General features: G+C 43.5%; 3 protein-coding genes across 3 annotated transcripts in view; 2 read left to right on the top strand and 1 right to left on the bottom strand.

Annotated features, from left to right (window-relative positions):
• LOC134530327 (cysteine-rich protein 2-binding protein) overlaps positions 1-8,423 on the top strand; it is a 44,073-nt gene extending 35,650 nt beyond the window's left edge. The window contains exon 12 of the mRNA XM_063365059.1: positions 317-8,423. The gene's annotated coding sequence lies outside the window, so the exon portion shown is untranslated. The remainder of the gene's footprint in view (positions 1-316) is intronic.
• LOC134530330 (tubulin polyglutamylase complex subunit 2) lies at positions 3-27,639 on the bottom strand. The gene is made up of 4 exons (XM_063365063.1): positions 27,466-27,639; positions 8,508-8,675; positions 4,281-4,693; positions 3-502 (listed from the first exon to the last, which is right to left on the bottom strand). The coding sequence occupies exons 1-4, from the start codon at positions 27,539-27,541 to the stop codon at positions 335-337; spliced, it is 825 nt and encodes a 274-aa protein (XP_063221133.1). The 5' UTR covers positions 27,542-27,639; the 3' UTR covers positions 3-334.
• LOC134530328 (uncharacterized) overlaps positions 11,958-27,997 on the top strand; it is a 31,325-nt gene continuing 15,285 nt past the window's right edge. Inside the window, exons 1-2 of the mRNA XM_063365060.1 lie at positions 11,958-12,329; positions 12,645-14,962. Of these exons, the coding sequence (XP_063221130.1) occupies positions 12,660-14,522 (1,863 nt within the window). The 5' untranslated portion in view covers positions 11,958-12,329; positions 12,645-12,659 and the 3' untranslated portion in view covers positions 14,523-14,962. The remainder of the gene's footprint in view (positions 12,330-12,644; positions 14,963-27,997) is intronic.

Below are 27,997 nucleotides of genomic sequence, written 5' to 3'. Positions count from 1 at the left end.
ACCACAAATCTTGTCTTTATTGATTACTGTACTTTATTTCTAAGAAAAATTATAATAGAAATTGTTGGCTAGCTGAGTTCCTTGGAAAACAGTACTCTATGTGTGTATATTTTATTTTATATAATAATTTGTGAGACATGACAGCTTAATGCTTCATTGAATCTGTCGAAAAGGTGAACTTGTGCATGCAATAGACTTCACATCTGTTCTACCGCAAGATGAAGCGGAACTGACAACTGAGCATATAAACAAAAATAATTTTACCTCGTTTATTCCGTTGCTTGACACTTGTGTTACAAAATGATTTTTATTGCAGAGTGAAGACTGAAGTGAGTCAGTCTGGGAGAGTGGGAGGCTTAGCATCGCTTCGCTTCCTGGAGGTCTTCCGCTGCGTCTTGAAGATGGCCGGGTCCACACTGTGTGTCTCCAGGTCCCACTCCTCGCCATGCGTCGGAAAATTGTCGTTCTGGAGGAGGTGTGGCGCGATCATTGCGAACATTTGCTGTGCAACAAAATTGAACCAGTATTTTATGTCTTCTATTTACCATACAAGAGAGACAAATTTTCTGTTCCAGATGTCAGGAAAGTTTTGAGCTTAGTGACATTCCATGTCCATTCAGCAGGATTGTTGAGTTTTATTTCATATTAATTGAGAATGGACAAATGTTCTTTGCTGTGTTGTATTTTCACGTGTATTGTGTGCACTGCAATGAACTTAATTTTTAAACAATTTATTGCATGCATTTTTTAACTAAAATTTATACAAATGATAGAGAATAAAATTCACTAATTTTATATGGTGATTTATTATGAAAAGTAAGGTCATATCAGTTCATAGTTAATTTTTTTCTTAAGTTAATATTGAGTAAGGCACCTAGAAAATTTATTTACACATTGTGTCAAACTTCTTAATAGTGCATGTACAAAAGTTACATCAAATATTTTATGATACTGCATTGCAATATAAATATTTTTCAGAGAAATTAAAACCAATGCATATACAGTAAAAGTCCGTTATAACGTAAATTTATAACTGCGCCAAAAGTTTATGTTATAGCGAATTTTCGTTATAGCGAATTTTCGTTATAGCCAAAATTTTAAAAAAAATCTTATTTTTGCAGCATTTTTAAAATATATTATTTTCTCGCTTGTTTTTACTATGGAAATTCACAACCAAAGTAAAGGATATATACATAAAACTTACTAAAATAACATTTTTAAGCTATATCAGCACTTGCCGACTATAAGACCGCGTGGCCGTGATAAGGCCGTCACGCACATTGTGGCTAAGCGCACAGCTGTTTGTTTACATGGAAATGGGCGGGCAGGGTCACGCAAGGTCATGCTGGCCGCTTCCTGTCGCTTTGACTGCAGCTGGTTTGCTGGAGACAGCTGATGATATCGGGTGCATATTTGCGGAGTTTTGAATACAAAAAAAAAATTAAAAAATCTCTAATTACGTTGGACAACCTTACAAATTATATAAAATAATTTTTCCGACAATTGGTTAGTAACACAAAAATAATCACTCGTTCAGACCCTTGGAAAATAACACAAAATTAAAAATCACTTTTTAAAAAACGAATTAATTTTCGTTTGCCTTGATTTCACTAGACTTTCGGACAAAATAAACGACTGAACCTCTTGGAAGTTCATCAAATCTTTCGTCGAAGCATTTGTATGCTGATAAAAACGACTGAATGTGTCAAGTGCCTCCATCATTGACGTTTTCGACGGAACAGATACGACACTTGGTTCGTCGTCATCTTCAGACGCCGCTTCGTTTTGATTAGAAGAGACGAGCTCGACAAGTTCCGTGTTCGTCAACTCCCCGCACGCTTACGATGCAAGTGTGAGTTGTGAGACGAGTTATGCTCATTTACGGGCTACAGTCGGCACGATTCTAAATAAGTAATGCTCGCAGCAGGGCCGTCTTGCTTTCGTCGCCACGAGGCAAGCTATGCTCGCTGTGGGGCCCCACCTTGTGTGGTGTTGCCAAGACGGCCACGTCATGCGCGTTGTTTCATTTGCCGGACGCCTGAAATTGTGCGAAGCTGTTTTTCATTTATTAAGGAAATTGTAGACATTTTCTCATTGTTTTAGAGCAAAATTACAGGTGTGTAATCTATTGCTATAGCGAATATGAGCCCACGCTGCATTCGTTATTTCCGAAATTTTTATCCTACGCAGCATATGCAAAACTGACGGTGCCGATGGCAATTATCGTTATAGCGGACTTTACGTTATAGACCGTATTCGCTACAACGGACTTTCACTGTAGTTAACTATTCATGCAAAGTGAGTGGTAATATATAACTACTTTAAGTTACTTTTTCAGCAAGTCAGTGTGTTTCAAGTGTCCTAACATTTAAAAATGGTCCTAAAATAGCTGCAAGAAAGTGTTCACAATGGGAAATTCTTTGATATTGGTCCCTGCCAGCTTAAAACAAGATTCAGAAGAAAAAAAGACCTTCACTTTTTTTTATTTTTTTTATAAAAAAAAGAAAGAATTATTATTTGTAGCTAACATCCCTATTCACCATAATAAGCCTTGCACCCTTAATATTTATACCATAACCAATAATATTCGTTGTTTAAAATAAGCTTTGCACGAAACTTTTAAATACTTGTGACTATATTTCACTGAACTTGGGTAATTATTCTAAATTATAAATCAAATTTTAAACTAATAGCATTCTTTGTAATGGTGTTTATGTCGGTCATTTTTTTTCAACATACTTTATTCCTGCGACACGAGTACTATTAAGTGTGTGAATACTTCCAGTAAAAATCTATGTAAATACATGTCTAAAGATATTCTGCAGTAAATATTTTATTTATGGATTAAGTGTGAATAATATGTTTACTGTGATGCATGAAGAAAAGTGCCATTAATGTGAAATGGCTACTGTCCGTAGCCGTTCTGTTTACTGCAGTGAATCGCCATTAACCTCTCGGTCACAAGTACCAAAATCAATGTCATGATAAAAACATACTAAATAGGCATGTGCGAGAAAGACTTTTTTGAATTCGAGACGAGATCGAGAAAGCAATTTAAAAATTCTCGAGAATCGAGTCGAGATCGAGAAATCTGTACTTTAGTTAACAGGATAATATGATCCAAAAAAGTAAAACTCAATAATCTGACAAACATACATAATTATTCAATAATTTTATCAAGTACAGTATCCACAATTGCAATTACAACTTTACCTTTACACTCAAGTTTATTTGCCTATTGTCGTATGTAAACATACGTTATTGACTCCATAGTCTATACAGTTTCCTTGAGCCATGGACGGTACTTGATCATGAAAGTCTGAACATTCGCCACTATCGATACGGACCGCAATTTAAACATCATGTTGCTTGTTATATACTGCTGGCCTTGTGTATAACCTAAGGCCATAAAACAAAATGCAATCGCGGAAGAATTCTGCAGTCATGTTTATATTTTTATTTTTTACCGTACCGTTTTACGTTGATACTTGATATTGATACCGAAAATAATTTATTTTAAACTTTAATGTTGGTTTTATTGACGGAAAATAATCATTTTCTTCTGTAATTTAATGTGATAACCACAGCACAATTCATTGTTTACGTTTACCGTTTCATGTAGTGACTTGTGAACGGAAGTTGTTCGTTTTTAACTTTTTAATAATTTATCGTGTATACTATCGTAACAAGTATATTTTATTTTATACGATCTACGTTACGTTGAAGATATGTTAATTATTTCAACACGCAACACAAAATGTCGCCTCAATATATTATATTACCTAACCTATTTCTTGTTTACAAAATTCTCGAAAATTCCGAGCCAAAAATATTATCTCGAGACGAGATCGAGAAAATTTCTGTCTCGACTCGTTCTCGATGATGCCGAGACTCGCACATCACTAATATTAAACAACATAAATTGAGAAATTTCTGAAGAAGCACACACATAAAATTCTCACATTTCGAATTAATTTCCACCACCATTCAAAAACAAATCTTTACTCCAGTCATGTATCTAATTTTCCACCACAATACACTTTCTTCCCGCTGCAAGATTTCCTGATAAAAAAAAATCCAGCATGCAAAATGAGTGTCGTTTATAAGCAAATGCAGTTTACTCAAACTTGGAGCTTGACAAAACTAGTGTCATCCTAACACATAAGGCATTTTCAACTTTTAAATAAGCTGCACAAAATTTTATGAAAAATTGTGGCAGGGTACATACAGTATTATCAATAATGTTGTTACAACATGCCCCTGGACCACGAACAGCTCACCTCTGCCCAGGGCGTGAGGCCGGCGGGGGTGTGTCGGAACTGCCACTGCGGCAGCCCCAGGTGCACCAGCATCATGCGGAAGTACTGGGTGAAGCCGCGGGCCAGCGGGTGCCACCGGCAGCAGCGGTCCAGCAGCCACACGGAGGGGCCGTGCCGCTGCAGCTCCCGCTCCGCGCCGCCCACGTACGCCAGGCACACCTTGCCCAGCCCCCCGCACGGGTCCAGCTCAAACACCTTGCAGTGCGCCCCCAGCGACGGCCGCTGCAAGCCCTCCTCCTGCTGCTCCCCCCGCCAGCACGCCTCCGCGTCCAGCGGGTTGGGGCAGTCCGCGTCGCCGCCGCTCTTCAGGCCTCCCACGCGGCGCAGCTCTGAGATGGCGTTCACGCGCATGTTCCCGACGGGCAGCACCTGCCCTGTGGAACCACTCGTAGACTGACGACACATGGTCTCAGGGCCCCCTTCCCATTACTTGTCAAGTACAATTTTTCAACCCCAACAATTAAAAAAATACATGTATAAATACTAGGGATGGGTCGTGTCAATTCTTCGGTGCTACAATTCCGCCGATTCTGCCAGGAATCGGAACCGTCGATTCTTCCACCAAGTTTCAAGGAATCGTATCGTATTTAGTATGGTACTAAGCACTCTTAATAATTTAGAAAAAAAGTTTTTTCCTGAATGAAACCAGCGATTCCTGCTAAAATTACCGTTTCTTTCGGCCAGAATATTGTCACAATATTTACGTAACTCACCTTGCACTTTGATTTTAAAATTCGGTAAATTACGTAATAGTTATATCACGTTTATATTCGTTGCAGTTTCAGCTTATACAATTACATTATAAAAGTCATTAGGATCAAATGAAATATTTGTTTTCCAAACTCTAGAATCATAACCGTGTTTTAACTTGTTTCATGTTGAATTACACAATACGTAAAGAAAGCAAAAGAAACAAATTACAAATACATCATCTCATCTAGCCGAGTCCGCCATACTTTAACATTGTAAACAGCTAACAGAGCATGCAACATAACAAAAGCAATATTCTCTATCATAATTTCTTTTGTTTGAAGTTTTTAAATGGTTAAAATTGGGTTAGAACACGAAATATATCACGGTATTTTTATTTAATATAATAATATATTTAACTAGTATGTCTTATTAATTAACTTTTTTTCGTTTGCTTCGCACATAGATGGTACATTTTGACGCGGCTGAGCACTCACTGAATGAGATGAAACAAGAAAGCCTCCATATTATCTACTACTTTATGTTGTAACCTCACTTTTGTTTCTATTAACACGCTTTTGTCCTATCAGGATAAACACAATCATAAAAAAGAATGTTGTGCTCAACTGGGGCTTCTGAATTTATGCCCCAAGAATTTCGTCCTCAATGGCCCTGCGCAGACACACGCAAAATTGGGGTTATTTTCTGGCACCATGGTAGGCTCCACTTCTTGCACACAATCCGGGTGGTGTTTGTTGATTGGCAGTTGGTCACACGTGATTAGATCTCGCGCTTCTTGCAAGTTTGTTATTAGCTCTAAGTTTTTCAGGGTGTTTCAAATAACCTGTGAACCACTCATAGAGGCGATTAAAATGTAAGACACTTCGCAGTATAGGTAGATTGTTGTCAAATGAAGTGGTTTGAAGCAAAGGTGTGTAAGTGACAAAATATAGATATGTAGTATGTAAAGTTGGAGGATAATATTAAACTGTTTGGTCCCAAAGGAATACATATTTAATCCAAGAATTTTGCTGCCATGAAGTATTTTTTTTGGTAAACTACTTATCAAAATGTTCACTCTCTTTGGAGGCTTGAGGCTTAATTTTCAAAACAATCCTGTATTCACTTATATTTCTTTGCTTCTGACTGCCTCAAATAATAAAACCAATTTTGCAGATCTCTAATGATATGACACAGATTGATTCTTGTGTTTTGCATAAGAGGCCAACAATTATGTACTTGAGATTTACCAACAAAACTGTCAAAATCAGTTGATGAACGACATGTGCATTTCTTTGCAAATAATTCTCCAACATACACACATTTCAATGAGAATATGTCTTACAAATTGGGATATCAATTTGAAAAGTGGAAAGTAATGTAAATAGAACAGATTTAGGGACATAACAAAATGTAAACCTGACTATTCAATTTGTGAATATACGTATATCGTTACGATAAGGGTTTTCACATGCGCCATTAAAACAATTTTTGTATATTTAGGGGTCACTACTATTAATAAAAAATAATCTAGAATGTTGGATTCTGGGTTACTCTTCTACTTTGAGAGCAGATATTAGACATCAAACAATGTTTGATTAGATATCAAACAATGTTTGAAAAGTTTTAAAAGTTTACTGTATAAAAAAACTAGGAGACGAAATCACGAAGAATATTGCAAAAAAAATACGTACAATTTTGAGGGAGTTGGCATATTTACTCAATAGGAATCCCAAGAAACAACTATTAGTAGAATGTGCTTGTGACAATTCAATTCCAAAAAGGTACCACTCAGCGTTCGCAAACTAATTGGACGCTGGACATATCTGAATGCACCAATAAAGAAGTTTTAAACTACTACTGCATTCCAACTCTGACATACAAAGCTTTACAACCACAATAATGCACTAGCTGAATCTTTCATGACATGCGTTTATGATGGTTCAATTGCTAAACAAGCCATTCAGTTTTGAGTCCATAGACTGCCGCCTGCACGCTGGGTTTATATCCATACTTAATCCACGTAATATTTTCTTTGTGAAATTTACGGAACTGCAGCATCTCCTCCTAACAAAAGAGCATCATACAAGACAGAATAGCATATAAAAGAACCAAGCTGTACCGTGTTTTATCACAGAATCGTCGCACGCGCGTAATCGTCGCAACCATATTTTTGGCTGTCAAAAATGGGATAAAAAAACTTCTCGTGTAAACGTCGCATGATGTTTTTGGTCCCGCTAGTAGATGCCAAACGCTTTGTGTAGGTATCTTTTCCATATAAAACGATGTATTTTAAAGTAGAAACCTAATATTTATTCGTTCATTACCACGTACTTAATAAATTAACGGAAAAATACGACGTTGTTTGGCGTGTAAATTTTCTTACAAAGACGTTTTTAAAAGTTATTTCCTTTATCTGATCGTCTGCGTCGCCGCGGTGTAGGTATAATCTAAAATTTAATTTCGGTCATTACCACTTATTTATTTAATTAACGGAAATACAAAGTTGTCTGACGTGTAAATGTTCTTTTAAAGACGTTTTTAAACGATATTTCCTTTATCTGATTGTCTGCATTACCGCGGCGTACCGCTTATAAAAATGTAGCCAGCGCATCATTCATGTTTGGTTATGTTGCTTCCCGTATAGAGCGCGCGCACGTAGTCGAATATCGATATCTCACCGATTGGATCCAACGCGCGCGCTCTCTGTCAGGTGCCGAGTTAACTACATTTGATAGCCCGCATTCTTTCGTGGCAAGTGTGTACACTACGACACGTTAGTTCACGCGTTCGCTTTAGAGTTTTGGTTTTTCTATTTAAAGTTGAAGAAAGGTTTTTGTTTAAGGAATTATTAATATAGATTGTTTGGCGTGCTCTTGTATACTCCGCCTTTTTTTTTAAATAAACGTACTTTCCATGAACGGGATTTGTTTTTATGAATAACTTTACCTAACAAAAAAAATTTTTCCGCACAATGGTTGCACCCCTACTTTTCAAACTTGATTTTAGAATAAAATCTGCGACGATTATGCGAGAAAACACGGTAGTTTTGCATTACAAAATAAACTTAAGTAATTACAAAAAATACTGGAGTTCCACACACTTTCTATAGTTATTGTAGCCAAAAGCCCATTTCCCGTTCTGTAGAGTCTTCTTTCTTGGGAATGCCTGGATTTAATTGAACTACTTAATATTACCTAGGTATACTTAAAATGAATAGTACCGTAATTATCTTTTCATGTAGGTAATCGGTAATAGCCAGTAAGATTAATTTAATCTCCCTTGGCATTTCACTAAAGGTGCTTAAGACAGGAGGAATTGTTTCAAAGATCCTTTGATCCGTGCCCATCAAAATTGGCATCGAGCAGTTGGCATAACAGGCACATTAATAAAATGAACTTGTGCTCAGAAATGCTTCTGTCAGCACCAACTCACTTTGTTACGTAGGGAGTGGGCTGGAGAGGGGGGGGGGGGGGAGAAGGCGGAAGACAGCAGCACCTGTGTACCGGTAGTTCCAGACGAGGCGGAAGCCGTCTGTGGAGAGGTAGAACTGCCGCAGGTCCTCAGGGAGGGTGCAGCAGTGTCTCTGCTCCCAGGAGGAGAGCAGCACACGCTCGCACGGCAGCCGCTTCTCCACCGCTATGTCCTGCACCCCTTCCGTGCCCTCTGCACACAGCATGCCCACATGCACACACAACAGTTTCTGCACGACTCATCAAGTGATGGCTACAGGCGAGGTTCATATAGCGAGCAGCAATCCAACCAAACAAACGCCGAAATGGAAGTCCATACACCGCGTAACATCGAAATCCACAGCAAAAACACAAAATGCAATTTATCTAATTTTGGCTTAAATTTTAATTTAAACTTAAACTTACAAAGTTTTAGTTCTGGTTTTCATTCAAAAATTTAAATAATTTTGTACTACTGTCCAAAAAAATGTTTAGTTTAAATTTTTTTTCTACTTAGGCTACCATGAATTGAAAAAGTACAAAAAAAAAATATTTTACTAACAGTTAAGTAATTAAACAGTTTCAGTATCTGATGCCAAAATTGTAACTAGTGCTGGTTCGGAAGCAGACTTATGAGGCACCCGTAAATTCCCGTGCATGTGAAAGCACAGAGGAATTACCCTCATCACGAAGAGTAGCCTGACTGATGTCTTTTTTGTTCTCAAATTTTCTTCCCAACATGAGGTAATGAATGGGTCGATTGAGTAGCCAAAACTTATCACAACTTTCTTAGGAACATATATATTTTTAGCTCATAATAAAAACTAAAAAGACAACTTTGGTGCACCTAAAAGTCACTGAAAAATGTTTTAAGATTCTGCAAACAATAAAAGTGATATAGACACTACACAAAAATAAAAAAGAAATCATGCATCATGGCATGTTGTACCAAATGCTATCCTATCATTCTCCTCTTGACCTGCAACTTGAACTTCTTTCGCATAGTTCAGTAGTTTGCTTGAAATGCAAAAAGCAAACAATGCTTTTGAATTATGTTTTGTGCATTTATTTATTTATTTCAAAATTCGTTCAACAGATTCTTAAAAGAATATAGAACATGTCAATAAAGTCAACAAAAATGAACAATACAAACAATCAAATTAATTAAATCATAATATCACATCAAATTAGTACTAATTAAAACAAAAATATAAATACATCAATATGCAAACAAATCATCATAAGTTATTCTAAACATTATTATAATATTCATTTAATGTATAAAATGAATTTTCTAATAAATAGTTTTTGAGTAGAACTTTAAATAGTCTTGGGTTGCAATGGGAGATTGCTTTTAATTTATGAGGGAGTGCATTGAAAAGTTTTATGCCAGAGTACAGTGCACCTTTTTGATACCTTGATGTATTATTACTTGGCACATGCAAGTCGGATTTATTTCTGGTGTCATAAAGTGTGTATTGCACTGTTATTATCAAAACTATCATTATTTTTAACTACAAAATTAATAAATATTAATGAGTATATATACTGACACATCATAGTAAGTATCCTTAGATTCTTAAACAATGGTCTACAAGAAATCATAGTGATTAACATTAGATATTATTCTAATAATTTTTTTTTGTAGTAAAAAAACATCATTAGCATAGGGTGATGATGCCCAAAAAATGATCCCATATGACATTACAGAATGAAAAAACGAAAAATATATTTGTTTTAAATAAAAAACAGATACAGTTGCTGATAACGATTGAAGTGCGAAACAAGCTGAACATAGTTTAGGTATCATTTTAACTATATGTTCCTTGCCACACAAGGTATTGTTTACATGCAAGCCTAAAAATTTAACACTATTTGCTTCTGTAATTTTAGTATCACTATAATTCAATTGAACTACAGGGTTAGACTGTTTATGTAAGTGAAATTTTAAGATACTTGTTTTATCAATATTTAGAGTAAGATTATTAGCATTAAACCATTGATTTAATTTATCACATACACTATTTAATGTTTGAATTAATTCTTGATTTTTAATGTTATGACACAATATGCTAGTGTCATCTGCAAATAAAATTACTTCAGACTGATCAGTTATAAAAGAAGGAAGATCATTTATATAAATCAAAAATAATAATGGTCCCAGGATCGACCCCTGAGGCACACCAAGATTAATTAACCCTTTATTTGAGTGAACTGTACTATGTCTATTATCAGAAATTTTTACTAGTTGATACCTATTTGACAAATAAGATGTAAACCAGTGGAGCGCAGTATTTCTAATACCATAAAATTGAAGTTTATTTAGCAAAATTTTGTGGTCAACACAATCAAAAGCTTTAGCTAAGTCACAAAAAATACCTGCCACATTCTCTTTATTATCTAGTGCTTCAAGAATAGTGGAGGAAAATTTGAAAAAAGCTTCATTAACAGATTTCCCACTTCTAAATCCATATTGAGACTTAGATAAAATATTATTTTTTTCAAGATAATCTGTTAATCTATTATTCATTAATTTTTCCAGTATTTTTGCAAAATATGAGATTAGGCTAATAGGTCTATAATTAGATACTTCATCTTTATTACCTTTTTTATAAAGAGGTGTCACCACAGAAAATTTTAATCTATCAGGAAATATACCTGATGTCATGGAAGAGTTAAAGATAAAAGTAAGAGGTTCACTAAGTATGTCAATGCATTGCTTTAATAATTTTATGGAAATTTCATCAATTCCTGAGGATGCTTTAGGTTTAAAAGCTTTTACAATTTTACAGATCTCTATTATGTTAGTAGGTGTTATGAAAAACTCATTATTTGTTTTGTTGATAACGTGATGAGGAATTATATTTGGCTGGATGCCTATTTTAGGTTTATTATTAAGTTTTTTTGCAACGTTAAGAAAGTATGAATTAAAAATATTAGCAACATGAATTGGTTCCTGAACAGTTCTGTCATTCACAGTTAGTTTCACCGAAGTGGAATTATTTTGTACACGGTTCATTTCCGCTCTAATTAATTTCCACGAAGTTAGTACTTTATTAGTTGAATTACTGATAAGTCTGTCAAAATAAAGCTGTTTGACCTTTTTAATTACTTTATTCAAAATTATACAATATCTTTTATAGTATGTCTTAATACTGGTATCAGTTGCATTTTTAGCCAGAATATAGAGTTCCTTTTTCCTATTGCACGAATTTCTAATACCAGTAGTTATCCATTTATTTTGAGAGGAGTTATTAACTCTAACAACTTTTTTTGGAAAGGCTTCTTCAAACAATTTACAAAAAGTTGAGTGGAATTTATTATATTGTAAATTAACATCATTTGATGTATAAACATCATACCAATTTTCCAAAAGTAATTTAGCTCTGAAAAATGAAATTGTTGTATTATTGATAGTTCTAATCCTTGTACTTTTAAAAGGTTTTTCAAAACTAATAACAAACTGAGGATTACTAAAAAATAATAGTTGGGCATCATGATCAGACAAGGCATTAATATAAGGTATAGTAAAACAATTTTTAACATTATGAGCCTCAACAAAAATATTATCTATTACAGTTGCTGTGAGGCCTTGAATTCTGGTAGGAAAATCAACAGTACCGTAGAATGGGGTGAATAGAAACAGTGGGGTGAATAGAAACAAAACTTCATAATCATGGTATTGCTTTGAATATTATACATTTATATTGAATTTTAATTGAACTATTATTGCTTTTGTGTTGGCAACACTTTAGACTAACAAGAAAATTATGGTTTGATTGTGTGGCAGCACTGTAGGTTGATGTTTACCCTAGTGTGTCTCTTGAAAGTTTTAAAGATGTTTTCCGACCTACTTTGAACTTCTCTGGTAAGTAAACATATATTCTTTATGCGATATTTATTGGCATTGTAAATACTACCTATAACATCATTATAAAAAAGTAAGGTTTGGTTATTGTTTTACTTTTGACGAAATAATCTCCAAGAATTTTCAAAATTTTCAGGTTAGGTTTTTAAAGTTTGTGGGGTGAATAGAAACATAACAATTCTCTTGTTTCTATTCACCCCACAACAGCAAAATTAAAAAAAAAAATCTAGTAGGCCATATTAATACTATATAAACACCTATTATCCATTCTCTAGTTATTATATACCATCCTAAATAATATATTTCTTGTTTCAGAGTTGCTGTTTAAATATGCCACGGAAGTACAAACCCATTGTCGGAGGCGGTTACAAAAAACACAGCCCTGATCATATAAAAAATGCCCTCTCTGACATTGAATCTGGCATTAGCCTGCGGAAAGCAGCTGAAAAACATGGGATTCATTATAGTGTACTATACAGACACGTAAAAAGAGGCCCCGACATTAAACATCAGGGTGGACAAACTGCCTTGTCTTTTGAAGAAGAGAATTTGTTTGTAGATAGATTGAAAATATGCAGCGAATGGGGCTATCCTATCGACTCTACAACCTTAAGACTACTAGTAAAGGACTTTCTGGATAGTAGGGGGAAGGAAGTAAAAAGATTTAAGAATAATCTTCCCGGTCGTGATTTTGTGGTATCATTTATAAGACGACACAAAGATCAATTGGCAGTGCGAATGTGCCAAAACATTAAACGCTCCAGAGCCGGTGTAACACCAGAAACCATCAACAGTTACTTTGATGAATTGTCAAATGAAATAGAGAATGTGCCACCATCTAACATAATAAATTATGACGAGACGAACCTTACGGACGATCCAGGAAAACGAAAGATAATCACACGGAGGGGAACTAAATATCCTGAAAGGATCATGAACTCATCAAAGGCATCAACTTCTGTGATGTTTGCTGCCGCTGCAGATGGCACTATACTACCCCCTTATGTTGTGTATAAGGCTTTGCATTTATATCAAACCTGGACTGAAGGTGGGCCAAAACATGCAAGATATAATCGGACGAAATCTGGCTGGTTCGATTCGTTCTGCTTCGAGGACTGGGTCCTTACAGTTGCTATCCCATATTTGAAAAAGCTAGACGGGAAGAAATTTCTCATTGGAGACAATTTATCTTCGCATCTGTCATTAGAATCGGTTAAGCTGTGTCAAGATAATGACATAAGATTTATATTTCTACCAGCAAATTCAACACACTTAACACAGCCGCTGGACGTGGCATTTTTTCGGCCTCTTAAAACTACTTGGCGCCAAATATTAGAGGAATGGAAGAAAGGCCCAGGAAGAAATGAGGCAACAGTTCCTAAGGATAAATTTCCTCTGCTTTTGAAAAAGTTGTGTGTCTCCTTGAAGGAAAAAAATGTTATTGCAGGTTTCAGGAAATGCGGGATCGTGCCCTTAAACCGCAATAATGTGTTGTCAATGCTCCCAGGTACTGGAATAGACCAAAACCAGGCTATGATAAACCTTGAAGAATCCACTAATGCTGTTGACAAGATCTTTAAGGAACTCCTTCAAAGTCTTAGGCAAGACCAGACTCCTAAACCAAAGAAAAAAAGGACAAAAGTAAAGGTCCAGCCCGGCAGAAGTGTTACCGTTGATGACTTTGAGGAAGTGGATGGGGAGAATGTAACCCTCCATACTTCACTTCACAGTGACCCAAGCCCTTGTACATCGAAACAGGCCAAGCCAATGAAAAGAAATGCCAAGAAAAACAGAAAATTTCTTGATTCATCATCAGAGGATGATTGTGCCTACTCAGTGCAGGACAGCGATGATGACCTAATTTTGATATCTTCAAATTCTTCTGATCAAGATGAAAACACTGGTATCTCCATAAGCCAAGGTGATTACATGGTGGTCAAAATATATGGAAAAACAAAAACATCGTTTAGATATTATGTCTGTAAAGTTAGTTACCTTATGGACAATGGTTTTGTTGGGACATTTTTAAAAAGAGTTCCACAAACCAAAAAGTTCACAATGACTGAAGAAGAATCTTTTGTTTCGAAAAACGATGTTTTCCGAAAACTGTCGTCACCAGTTCTCAATTCAGGTGCTCGTTTTAAAGACATGCTATGTTTTGAGGATGACCTGACTGATTTAACAGTTTATTAATGCTTCAGCCCATTGGTCATGGTAGAGAGTTTTGTTTTGTTCTGTTTGTACATATGTGACAACACCATTTTTGTTAATTTTTCTCACTTTTTACAGTAATAAACCATTATATTGTGAAATAACATTTTATCTACTTATTTCCTAATAGAAAAATATATATTTAATTGTTTCTATTCACCCCACTTTGGTTTAAAAAGAAACAACCATGGTTTATAACTATTGTTTCTATTCACCCCTTTCTGTGGGGTGATTAGAAACACCATGTTATTATTTTTTTTAATTTTATTGAAACAAAAATATTTACTAATAATATCATACAGTGATAGGGGCACTATAGACCTGAGTTTTGTATATTATTTTTTTGTTTTCAACTAACAAAAAATAAGTAAATTTTTAATCCAAAGTTCAAATTTGTTTCTATTCACCCCGTTTTACGGTAGGTATTAAGTTATATACTAAAAGCAATGAGCATAATCTATGTTTGTTAACACTGTCTAACATAAAATTTACATTAAAATCACCACATAAAATTATGTCAGAATTTTTACTTTTGATCTTGATTAATTTGCTTAATACAGATTCTAAACCATTTAAAAATATTAAAAAATTGCCAGAAGGAGATCTATAAGTGACAATTATATAGACCTTTCTATCCTGCAAAACTATAGAAGCCATTGTATCAAAATCCTTTTCAATACATAATTTATTTATATCAAATTTAACTAATTCAAATTTGACATCTTGTTGAATGTATATACATACACCTCCACCAGTAGTCTCATTTCTACTATAAAAACTTGCAAGTTTATATCCAGGGATTACAATCTGTTCTATTTCATAAGATTTGCAATAATGTTCAGATAAACATAAAACATGTAAATTTATCTTATTTCCCTGATTACATGACTTTATTGCTTCATAAAATAAGTCTTTTTTATTTTTAATACTATGTATATTTTGATGCATAATTGCGAGTTTGCCACAAATACTCTGTCTACTAATGAATTTATTGTTTAGTTTAGCATAAGATGCATTACACAGGAGAGTATTATTTTGGTTTATAAAACAATCTGCTGGTGGAGCATTAATATAATTTAGTTTTTTGGACCAATATCATAACCAATTGGAATCACGTTGTTTATATTGTTTTTGGATTGCAATACACTAACAATTTGTTTGGCAACATGTACTTTACCTTTTAAGTTAAGTAACTTAAAATTTCTAAACACAATCATCCTTATATTAACTGTCAAAGTTTCTTGATAATACCTATTGTTTAAACCAAAACTATTCTCACATGTCTACTTTCTTTTAATTTTTAGCCGAACTGTCTTGTCAGTACATAACCAGCTACAAATAAGTTTTTTTCTAAAGACACATTCAAAAAGGTACCATTAAGATAAATAATTGTTTTAATTTAAACCCTATCAGTTGAATTTATCATTACATTGTCACTGTGCTACAGAACATTTAATGAAACACTATCCATTAGTTATATTACCTATTTACTTAATAATCTTATGGAGAAATTGTGGTTGTTTTTACAGTATACATTATGTGGTGTTGTCTTTTTGACAGTACTAATAAGCATGAAAGGTTTTATTTAAAAATTTCAGAATTAATCCTAATTGTTCTTCTGTTGCTAGTGGTACCTTTTATTGATATGTAAATATCCTAACTCTCTGTAAGTATACAGCATTTGGTAGAAGATTTTCGTTAACATTAGCGGACGTACCAAATGTATTGGTGTGCCAAATGAAACTTTATAGGTAATAGTGAAACTACCCTGGAATATATTTGGTAAACTAAAATAGTCATAGTAAAAAGTAATAGCAGGTTATTAAATACCTAAGAAAACTGGCATTACAATGATTATGATACATATTCTCCTTTTAAATTGCCAAGAGGCTTATGTACTAGGACAGCGGTAGAGCAAACACTTGGTAGGTAATCAAACACTTGGTAATCTCAAAGGTTAAAATCTTGTCACTGTTAAAGAATATTGGAGCCGTTTTTATAGTTTAAAATTTCTGATTGTTTTGTGCTGCTAATCGCTATCTGCATTTGATGGTGGCAAGCAATGTTTACTATTCAGGCAGAAATTTCTAGCAGTGGGCACAAAAAGTATGTGTGAGATTCGCATCCAGAAATTTAATTGTTTGAAAACCTACTATTTTATTCATCAGTTTACTTATCACCCTCTAAATGATTTTAAAACTTTTAATGTTAAATTTTGTGTCCAAGTTTCGTATTATAAGTTTATTTGCAAAATGAACAACATGAGAACACATGAGTTTGCTTGTTACCTAGGTTAGATATTTACACATCACTGGCGAATACTGAAAGACTTTGACGACAGTCGTCGTACCCTCCCAGATACAGAGGCCGTACCTGGCCACCGACGCGGGCCTGAGGGGGCCTGTTTTCCCCCCCAGTGAACCCCAGTGTGTGCGACGGCCAGGGACGCACCCGCGTGCGCCCTAGCATGCCAACGAGTGTTTTTTCTATGTGACTTTATCTTTTATTTCAGTGTGTATATATTTGTAAACGATTAAGGGATTTGAATGTGTGTAATTAACTTATTTTATTTATTATTCATTGTGCAAGTTCGCTGTGTAATTAATGTCTCGTGTATGTCTTTGTAAATAATTCAATAACTTTTTCTGAAGTGTTTCGCCGTAGTATGTAATTGCAGCCTGGCGCGCCGCGGGACGGAGCTCTCTCCCACGCCGGCCGATTTTCCCCTCCCTCCCCGCCACCCGCGGGCGCCGGCCCGCGGGCGAGCGGGGAGAGGCAGTCGCGTCCTGGTCTCGAGCGGAGACAGACGTGTTCGTTGCTCCGCGAGCCGCGCACGTTGCGCTCGGGATTGAACGTTCGCTCAGTCCGCAGTCGGTCACGGCAGCTGAGCTGCCACCGCGAATCAGCTTAGCATTGTTAACTTACGAGTCATCGGGAGACGTGTCTAGCGGGCAGTTTCTACAACGCGAACGCGGTGCTACGAGTCTCTGAACTTTTCGCCGTCCACGGAACATTACGTAACGGGCCGCGTATGTACAGCGCTCCGTCTTCGGGCCCTCTCTCACTGGGTCAGCCTAGCATTAATAAACTTTACGATTCGCGCCGAAACGTATTTGAGAACCGCCCCGTCATCAGGGAGTCCGTGTCGCCGTGGTAGGGCACTTGTTCCGCGACGGTTCCGCCAGGCTGCGGCAGGACTTTATAAGCGTTAATAAAAGACGGCTCGTGAAATTCGTTAATGCCGTGTTCTGCTTGCGACAACCTACCAACATTCCTCGCAATCACTTCACTCTCCCTCCAGGTCCCGCCTTTCCCGGTCCCGGCCACGTTGGCCTGGACCCACACCTCTCCGACGAGGGCAGTACGGGCATAACAGGACATTTATTTCAACGGGAAAACGGGGACCTGAAGCCGAGGGACGTCATTTGGCGCCCAACTAGTGTGGCCGTAAGCATACGCAAGCGCACGCAAGCGCACGCAAGCGCGCAGGTGCAGGACAGAACGGAAGCAGGTGCGGCTGCGCGGCGTGGGAGCGGCTCGAATTCGAGACGTCGCGCCGGCGCGCCGGCGGGAGATAACGCAGCGCGGGAACAGCGCGAACACGAGACGTTTCGGCGAGAGATAGCGCGTCGTGGGGGACAGAAATACAAGACGGCGGTGCAGCGGTATCCCGGACTGAAGATAACGCGCTGGGGAGGATCGTATTGTATTACTGGGGGAGATTGTGTTCACGATCCGCGGATCAGTAGCACAGGAGGACAGGATGGCGTGGAAACAGGCGGGACAAGAAAGATACGATCTAATCAGTTTCGAAACAGACTTGTGTAAGGAGGGAGACTCCGCGAAAATGGACGTAAAAAACGAGGTGTGCGGGTCCGGCGGCGCGGCCGAGGGCGCGAACAGCACGGACAGCACAGTTGAGGACAGTAATCGGGAACAGGGGGACAGGCACGCGGACGCAGATGGGCCGGTAGTGCGGTACGTGAGCGCGCAGTTTGAGTTGCCAGAGTTTGCGGGGAGAGACAACGAGGACCCGCGGGAGTTTTTGCGGGAGTGTGAACACCTCCTAAAATTGTACGAAGTGCGACGGGCGGAGTGGACGCCGCGAGTGGCGGGACATCTCCGCGGTGAGGCAAGAAACTGGTGGTCAATGGCCGGGAGTTTTGATACCGAGTGGGGACATTTTGTACGCCAAGTCAAAACTAGGTTTGATAACGATCAGGCGCGGGCAATGTGTTTGCGGACATTTTATTGCCGAAACCAGGAGGAGGACGAGAGTGCAGAGCAGTTCATTTACGAGAAGTTACGCATGTTCCGCCGATTGGGGACAAGTGGGGACGTGAGTGCGGCGTTGCCAACCATTGTCGAACAATTGCTGCCAGAGTTTCGCCCCTTCATGAGGACGGCTGCTGGTCGTGACACGGAGGAGTTCGTGGCCCTCGCCCGCGTGATCGAACGTGACATGTCGCAGTGGAGGACGGCACTCAGGGGCGCGAGAGCTCCCCGTGCTCGCTCGGGGCCGCGGGGGGTCACCGTCACAGAGGTCACGGACAGTGACTTGGCCGTGGTGAGCTATGCCGGCGGCGCGGGACCGCGCAGGACAACAGACCGCGGTGGCACCAGGGAACGCCCGGAACCAGCTGCGACAGGAGGAGGACGTCACGAGCGGACAGATACGAGAGAGAGGGACGAACGTCCGCCGCGATGCCGTTTTTGCCCGGACGCGTACCATTGGCATCGCCTCTGCCCCACCAGAGCCGCGTGGGAGGAGGCGCGCGAAGGCAACACGTCGCAGGCGGGAAACGCAGGACCGGGGGCGGAGGGACAACTGGGTGCCGCTCCCCGGCCCGCCAGCCACCGGCAGTCCCAGTAACTGACAGAACACGTCGACCACCACCGGCGCCTACCGCACTAACGTCCTGTATGCCGCCGGGAAGCAGGGGACAACGGGACTACTCCTCATCAGCTGTCCCCACGCCGAGGCAACTGCGGGGACAGCTGACTGCCGGCGCCACCACCGCGGCCCTGAGGCCGGTTATACCAGGGCCGGACCAGCCGCCTCGTCGACACGCCATCGACGGGGTGGACAATCAGAGCATCAGCGCAGGCGTCCCGCCGGCCATCTCCGGGCAGGGACAGCTGACTGCCGGCGCCACCACCGCGGCCCTGAGGCCGGGTGTACCAGGGCCGGACCAGCCGCCTCGTCGACACGCCGTCGACGGGGTGGACAATCAGAGCATCAGCGCAGGCATCGTGCCGGCCATCTCCGGGCAGGGACAGCTGACTGCCGGCGCCACCACCGCGGCCCTGAGGCCGGGTATACCAGGGTCGGACCAGCTGCCTCGTCGACACGCCGTCGACGGGGCGGACAACCAGAGCATCAGCGCAGGCATCCCGCCGGCCATCTCCGTGCAGGGACAGCTGACTGCCGGCGCCACCACCGCGGCCCTGAGGCCGGTTATACCAGGGCCGGACCAGCCGCCTCGTCGACCTGTCGTCGACGAGGTGGACCACCGGAACGTCAACACGTCGGCGCCGGAGCGAGCCGCGGACCTCGCCGCGAGTTCCCCACGCCCGGACGGCCAGGTGGCCGGGGGCGGTGGGGGACAGACGACTGCACAGCTGGGGCAGGTCGGCCCCGAGGAGCCGGAGCTGCTGCGAATTCCTGTCCGCGCTAACGGGCGGGAGATGCTGGCCCTGGTGGACACCGCCGCCAGCCGAACCTACATCGCGGCCCACCTGGTGGGAGCGGAGGCAGTGACACCGCGGAGGGAGCTGGTGCAGCTGGCCACCAGGGATGCCGTCGTTGCAGCAGGGGGCATCACTCAGGTAACAATGAGCATCGTTGGTCACGTTAGCCACGTCGAGGCCTGGGTGGTCCCCGAGCTCCGCGAGGGGCTGATTCTGGGGGTCCCATGGCTGCACGAGGTCGACGCCACCGTGGAAGTACGAGCTGGCCGGATGCACTTCGGCACCCAGGGGCGCTGGACGGTGTACGGCGTGCACCAGGTTCCCCCCAGTCCCCCTCAGTCAGTCATTCGCCTAGAAGACCTTCAGCACGGTGTTCCAGAGGAGTACGTCGATGTCATCAACCATGTCCTCACCTCTCAGGCACAGGTATTTGCGGCCGCGGACCGGCTACGACGGACAAACGTGACGGAGCACCGGATACCGATGGTACCGCACCGCCCTCCCTTTGAGAAGGTATACGGATTTGGCATCCGGGAACGGGAGGCCATACAGACTCAAATTGACGAGATGTTACGTGACGGGGTAGTGGAACCCAGCACCTCCCCGTATAACTCACGGGTGGTGCTGGCCACCAAGAAAGACGGAAGTCTACGCTTTTGCGTAAACTTCAAGGCGATAAACAAACTGACCATTCCCGCCCCGCCCCCGCAGATCAATATCACAGACGCACTGGCAGGACTGGGGGACGCCACTATTTTCACGACACTAGACTTAAAATCAGGCTACTGGCAGGTGCCGGTATGTCTGGAGGACCGCCCTAAGACAGCATTTACGGCACCAGACGGTCGACGTTACCAGTTCTGCGCCATGCCGTTTGGTCTCATGGACGCCCCTGCCACGTTCCAGGCCCTGATGGTACGTGTTCTGGATGGGTACATTGGTGAGTTCGCCAGTGCCTATCTGGACGACGTTATCATCTGGTCCAGGACGTGGGAGGAACACGCGCACCATCTGGCATTGGTGCTAGAACGTATGGCCAGACACGGACTGACGTGCGCCCCAAAGAAATGCCACATTGGGGCCACGGAAATAGAGTTCCTAGGACACATAGTGACGGCGGAGGGGTGCCGCCCCCGACCTGAGCAGTTGGAGCTAATAGAGGGAAAGGGGGCACCGAAGACCAGGAAGCAGCTCCAGAAGCTGCTGGGGCTGCTCAACTGGCTGCGGTCCTTCGTCCCCGACTTCGCCACGGTGACAGCCCCGATGACGGACCTACTGTCGCCGAAGACTAAGTTCCGGTGGACCCCCGCCGCGGACGAGGCCTTGCGACAGGTGAAGCGCCGGTTCAGGAACTGTCACACGCTCTCACGCCTGGTGCCCAGCCGCCCCATCTTCATCCAGACGGATGCGAGTCAGGAGGGGATGGGGGCGGTGTTGTACCAGATGGATGACCGGGGCGAGAGGCGCGTGATCGAGTACGCCAGCGCCAAGTTTGGGCAGGCTGAGCGGAAGTATCACGTGAATGAGCAAGAGTGCCTTGCGGTGGTCTGGGCCCTACAGAGGTACCGTCACCACGTCGAGGGCCGCTCATTCACGCTGAGAACCGACAGCCAATGCCTCCGCTGGTTGGACTCCGCTCAGGGCCGGAAGTCTAAGTTCACTCGGTGGGCCATGCTGATCCAGGAATTCTCGTTCACGGTCGAGCACATTCCTGGACGTGAAAATCAGTTGGCCGACGAGTTGTCCCGGAATCCGGACCCTGAGAATGAGTTCCACGACGACCAGGGCTGGGAGGAAGTGCTCCTCCCTGAGCGTGAGCGCGGGGTAGAGGACTCGGTGCCGCGACCGTGCGCGTTGTACGCGCTGACAAGCCCCACTGCTCCTGCACCCGACGCGCGACCCGAGACTATGACTGACCTGCTGGTGTGGGTCCACGCGGCGCAACTCCGGGACCCCGACACCCGGACCCGACTGACAGAGTGTGGGGAGGGGGTGATACCGGGCTGCCGGAGCCTGAACGGGGTGCTCCAGACCAAGGGGGCTCACAGGTCGAGCGGGTGGCGGACCCACGTGCCGCCCGAGGCCAGGCGCTGGGTCCTGAGCTACCTGCATGACCACCCCCTGGCGGGACACCCGGGCGCGGAGCAGACGCTGCGTGAGGTCAGACGGACGTTCCGCTGGCCTGGCGACGCGGCAGAAGTGAGACGCTACGTGCGGGCCTGCCTGCGTTGCCAGGAGCGGAAGTCCAGGCGACCCGACGGCAAGGAGCAGCAGGTCCCACGACGGCCCCGGAATCCCTTCCACACTGTGGCGGTGGATATTATGGGGCCGTATCCTCGCACGTCCCGTGGTCGGCGATTCATTGTTGTGGTCACGGATGTCTTCACCCGCTGGGCGGAGGCGTTCGCAGTACCAAACGTGAAAGCCGGCACCGTGATTGCCCTGCTCGAGCGCGAGTTCTTCCCGCGATACGGGTACCCCGCGGTCCTGCTGACGGACAACGGAGTGCAGTTCACGGGGAGAAGCTGGCGAGTGTCCTGCGCGGGTTGGGGGGTGGAGCATCACACGACGCCCACCTACCATCCGCGCGCGAATCCGACCGAAAGGCGGAATCAGGACATTAAAACTCAGCTGCGCATCCGGTTGGACGAGGACCACACCAAGTGGGACCTGCACCTGCCGACGCTGCTGTTTTGCCTGCGCCGTCGGACGAACGCGGTCACGGGCCATTCCCCCGCTGAACTGGTGCAGGGCCGGAACCTCGCCCTGCCCGGGGAAGCGCGCGCAACCCCCGACTTGCACAACATGACCACGGACGATCTGCGCGAAGACGCCCGACGTCGCCAAGCTGACTACCTGACTAGACGTACGCCGCAGACGCACCAGCCCCCAGCACGACTAGAGCCTGGCCAGCAGGTGTTTGTTAAGTGTCATCACCTGTCGGCTGGCGAGCGGGGCTTTTGCGCCAGTCTGGCTCCTAAGTGGGCGGGGCCACAGGAGATCGTAGACAGACTGGGCACCACCTCGTACCTCGTGCGTCGCGCCGACGGACGGACAACTAAGGTGCACAGGGACGACATTCGACTGATAGGCGACCCGCACGACGAGTACGACCACGACGACAGCGGACCAGTGGACGGTGACGAGGCCGAGGATGACGTCACCGAAGGTGTACTGGCCGACCTCGGCGCCCCTGTGGTGGTACCGCCGGAGCCGGACCTGGGACGTCGACGGGGACACGCCCACCCCAGGTCACTGCGGGGGGGTGGGCAGGAACGTTGACAGGGACGACGACACACGGGACAGGACCGATGACAACGTCGCAGTAGGGGTCCTGGTCGACCTCGGTGACCCCGTGGTGACGCCACCGGAGCCGGATCAGGGACATCAACGGGGACACGCCCACCCCAGGTCACTGCGGGGGGTGGGCAGGAACGTTGACAGGGACGACGACACACGGGACAGGACCGATGACAACGTCGCAGTAGGAGTCCTGGTCGACCTCGGTGACCCCGTGGTGACGCCACCGGAGCCGGATCAGGGACGTCGACGGGGACACGCCCACCCCAGGTCACTGCGGGGGGTGGGCAGGAACGTTGACAGGGACGACGACACACGGGACAGGACCGATGACAACGTCGCAGTAGGAGTCCTGGTCGACCTCGGTGACCCCGTGGTGACGCCACCGGAGCCGGATCAGGGACGTCGACGAGGACACGCCCACCCCAAGTCACTGCGGGGGGTTGGCAGGAACGTTGACAGGGACGACGACACCTGGGGCACGACACATGGACGGGCCCCCACGACGACACCGACTCAGCCTCCTACGGGGGGACAGCAAAAGGGGAACGGTGGTTGGCAACTGGCAAGAGGGGGCGGGGAACGGACGCCCGTCAGAAGGGGCGGAAGGGGTCCGCGTGGCGCAAGCATGGCAGAGCTGGAGCGCTTCGTGGACCGGGTGCTCCCGCCTGATGACGTCAGCGCCTACGCCAACGACACTGATGGACCACTCATCGAGGACGTAACACATGACAACACTGCTCAGGGCGACCTGGTCGACCTGAGTGAACCAGTGGTGACGTTGCCGGAGCCTACCCAGAGACGTGGACGGAGGTACGTCCACTCCTGGGAACGGCGGGTGACGGGGACGGACGTGAGCAAGGACGTGACAGACGGGGTAACGGTCCGGCTCCTCAGTGGGGAGGGCGATGTCGACAGGGCCCAGCAGGTGGTCCTGGACTTGCCTTCCGGGGAGCCGAGGACGACCGCTCACGCGGGGAGGGGACCGGCGTTGCGCCGGTCCACGCGTGAGAAGACGGCCCCCCACTACCTCCGGGACTACGAGTGGGGGAGTCAGCGCAAACCCCGAGACGTAAGACAAACGACCGACGGGGGGGTTACGCTGCAGCGTGATGCAGCTCCTGCCCCAGTTTGCCCGACCCGGACGGAATGACGTGACGAGCTCCGACGACCAGACAAGTGGCCGGACGCGGACGCGGCTGCCGGTCTAGGTCGGCGTCGGGGGCCAGGACGGCCTCGGGAGAGGGGGGGCATATGACGACAGTCGTCGTACCCTCCCAGATACAGAGGCCGTACCTGGCCACCGACGCGGGCCTGAGGGGGCCTGTTTTCCCCCCCAGTGAACCCCAGTGTGTGCGACGGCCAGGGACGCACCCGCGTGCGCCCTAGCATGCCAACGAGTGTTTTTTCTATGTGACTTTATCTTTTATTTCAGTGTGTATATATTTGTAAACGATTAAGGGATTTGAATGTGTGTAATTAACTTATTTTATTTATTATTCATTGTGCAAGTTCGCTGTGTAATTAATGTCTCGTGTATGTCTTTGTAAATAATTCAATAACTTTTTCTGAAGTGTTTCGCCGTAGTATGTAATTGCAGCCTGGCGCGCCGCGGGACGGAGCTCTCTCCCACGCCGGCCGATTTTCCCCTCCCTCCCCGCCACCCGCGGGCGCCGGCCCGCGGGCGAGCGGGGAGAGGCAGTCGCGTCCTGGTCTCGAGCGGAGACAGACGTGTTCGTTGCTCCGCGAGCCGCGCACGTTGCGCTCGGGATTGAACGTTCGCTCAGTCCGCAGTCGGTCACGGCAGCTGAGCTGCCACCGCGAATCAGCTTAGCATTGTTAACTTACGAGTCATCGGGAGACGTGTCTAGCGGGCAGTTTCTACAACGCGAACGCGGTGCTACGAGTCTCTGAACTTTTCGCCGTCCACGGAACATTACGTAACGGGCCGCGTATGTACAGCGCTCCGTCTTCGGGCCCTCTCTCACTGGGTCAGCCTAGCATTAATAAACTTTACGATTCGCGCCGAAACGTATTTGAGAACCGCCCCGTCATCAGGGAGTCCGTGTCGCCGTGGTAGGGCACTTGTTCCGCGACGGTTCCGCCAGGCTGCGGCAGGACTTTATAAGCGTTAATAAAAGACGGCTCGTGAAATTCGTTAATGCCGTGTTCTGCTTGCGACAACCTACCAACATTCCTCGCAATCACTTCACTCTCCCTCCAGGTCCCGCCTTTCCCGGTCCCGGCCACGTTGGCCTGGACCCACACCTCTCCGACGAGGGCAGTACGGGCATAACAGGACATTTATTTCAACGGGAAAACGGGGACCTGAAGCCGAGGGACGTCATTTTAACTCATATTTTTTTTTTTTTAAAGTAACCAAGTTCACTTAGAGAGATTATAAAATACTATTTAACTCATACCTACCTGTGGTTATATGCATAGCATGTGTATAGTAAAGAATAACAAAGAATTCAGAACACTGTGATGAGACAAGGAAAAAAGTTAAATTTTACAATTTAGAAAAGAAACAGCACTCAGCTGATAATCATCCAAAATCATATTAGTGTACATAATGTAAGAGTTATTTGTCACACACTTAAAAAGTTATGTTTTTTCTCCACCACAATGATGCAACAAAATAGAATACGTAAAATATATACAAATGATTCCTTACATTGATACATGTAGATGTAATGACAATTCCTTTTGTGTGTCAGGTTAAATGCTATTGCATGTAACAAGTCAGTGGTCGGCGCTTCACGCATCCATACTGCTAGAAAAAAATCCCAGACAAGGTTAGATGAAATTTCTCAGAAACCAGAAGGAATTTAGAAACTCTGTTTTCAGGATAAATATTAAAACGTCTCTAGTTTCCGGGGGGGGGGGGAAGTATTTTCGGAATTTTATCATTACTTCATGGAAAAACTGCGCTCCTTTCAGCTGGCAAAAGGGGACACGATGAAGAAGCAATGGCAGAATGGCAGAGAATTGCCCCCGCCATGAGGGAGATTGCTCTTACCCATCACCGTTGTGCGGTCATGAGGGAGCCAACACAGTTGCGTAATTCTTGAGTCAGAGGAATTAGTTTTTTCGTAAAATTTTCTGAGGTGACCTGGTGCAAGCTCTAATGGAAATGAAAGATGAAGAACTGGCACACATGGCTTGCCAGTATTAAAGTGTAAACAATAAAAACTTACAAAGCGCAAAAGCCCTTTGAAAAAGCACCGGTTAATTAATATTCAGCAACCATTTTCGAGTCTCCTACCAAGCTGAAATACATCCAAGCCGGAAACCTGTATCGGCACACACTAAAATTTTTTATGTATGAAATTCATAATTTTTTGTCGAGTAGCTTTATAAATGAAAACAGTATTGCTGAACCATTACAGTGAACTTCAAACAGGAGGTAGGCAAGCATCGTAAATAGTGTGTAATGATTGTTTTTCATGGGGCCAACTGAACCCAACTAAACCTTTTAATTTTTTTATGACCACCTACATCTGAGGAATCTTAACCAACCTTAATTAAAACCTTGCAAACCGTTATAAACCTAACCAAACTAAGAAAATATATGTATATATCCCAATATGCCTGAGTTTCAGACTTTTAAATGAACATAACTAAAGCAAAAGGTTTGGTTAGGTTCGGCTATCCAAATTTAAAAAAAACGTGAAACCATGACCAAAATATTTAAATCTGCATTCCTTACCTACAGTCCATTTGACGGTTTTCCATTCCAAGTTTAGAACTTTTAATAACTTTGAAATGACAATTAAACATTTATTACAACTGCGTAAAAACTACATTTTAACTGTGAAAATGAATATTTGTACCAAGTGAAGGGATAAAACATACTACTAAAATAATGCTGAACAAAAAAATGTGATAAAAAAAAAAAGAGAAAGGGAATAATTTTCTTATGTTACCATACCTAATATTTCCATCACTCCTACTGTCAGATTATGGTAGAAAAGATTTTCTGACTCTGAATCAGAAACAAGAGACATAGCTTACAATAAAATCAAATACAGGTTTCATCAAATACTCTGTTATCACAAAAAGTAATTGTAAGCAAATCGATTTTAAATGGTTGCTATAGAAATGTGGATTTCCCGCGATATAATTTGTGGCACTTATTTTCTACACAGCCATAAAAGTAATTATATTACATTTTTTAACAATGAACATTTTTGCCGGGTATTACATGAATTAAATTATGGATAATAAAAAATTATGGTGATTGTATTAATATAACAGATTCCTCCATTCGTTTAACAAAATTGTATTTCATTGCAAATAAAAACAATAATCCGACAACACCTCGGAACTAGGTTGCTGTGAAACTTATCGAGTTATTTTTCATGTGTGTAAGTTTTAACTCCCAATTGATGTAAATTGAGGTTTGTTTGAATTTTAAAACCTAGATAGGGAAGAGCAGAAGATTTTCGCTTTTCCGATTTATT

The sequence above is a fragment of the Bacillus rossius genome, chromosome 3, assembly GCF_032445375.1.
Source record: "Bacillus rossius redtenbacheri isolate Brsri chromosome 3, Brsri_v3, whole genome shotgun sequence".
In the NCBI taxonomy this organism is placed as follows: Eukaryota; Metazoa; Arthropoda; class Insecta; order Phasmatodea; family Bacillidae; genus Bacillus; species Bacillus rossius.
The sequence above is the reverse complement of the archived record's forward strand: the minus strand, read 5'-3'. Positions and strand labels throughout refer to the sequence as shown.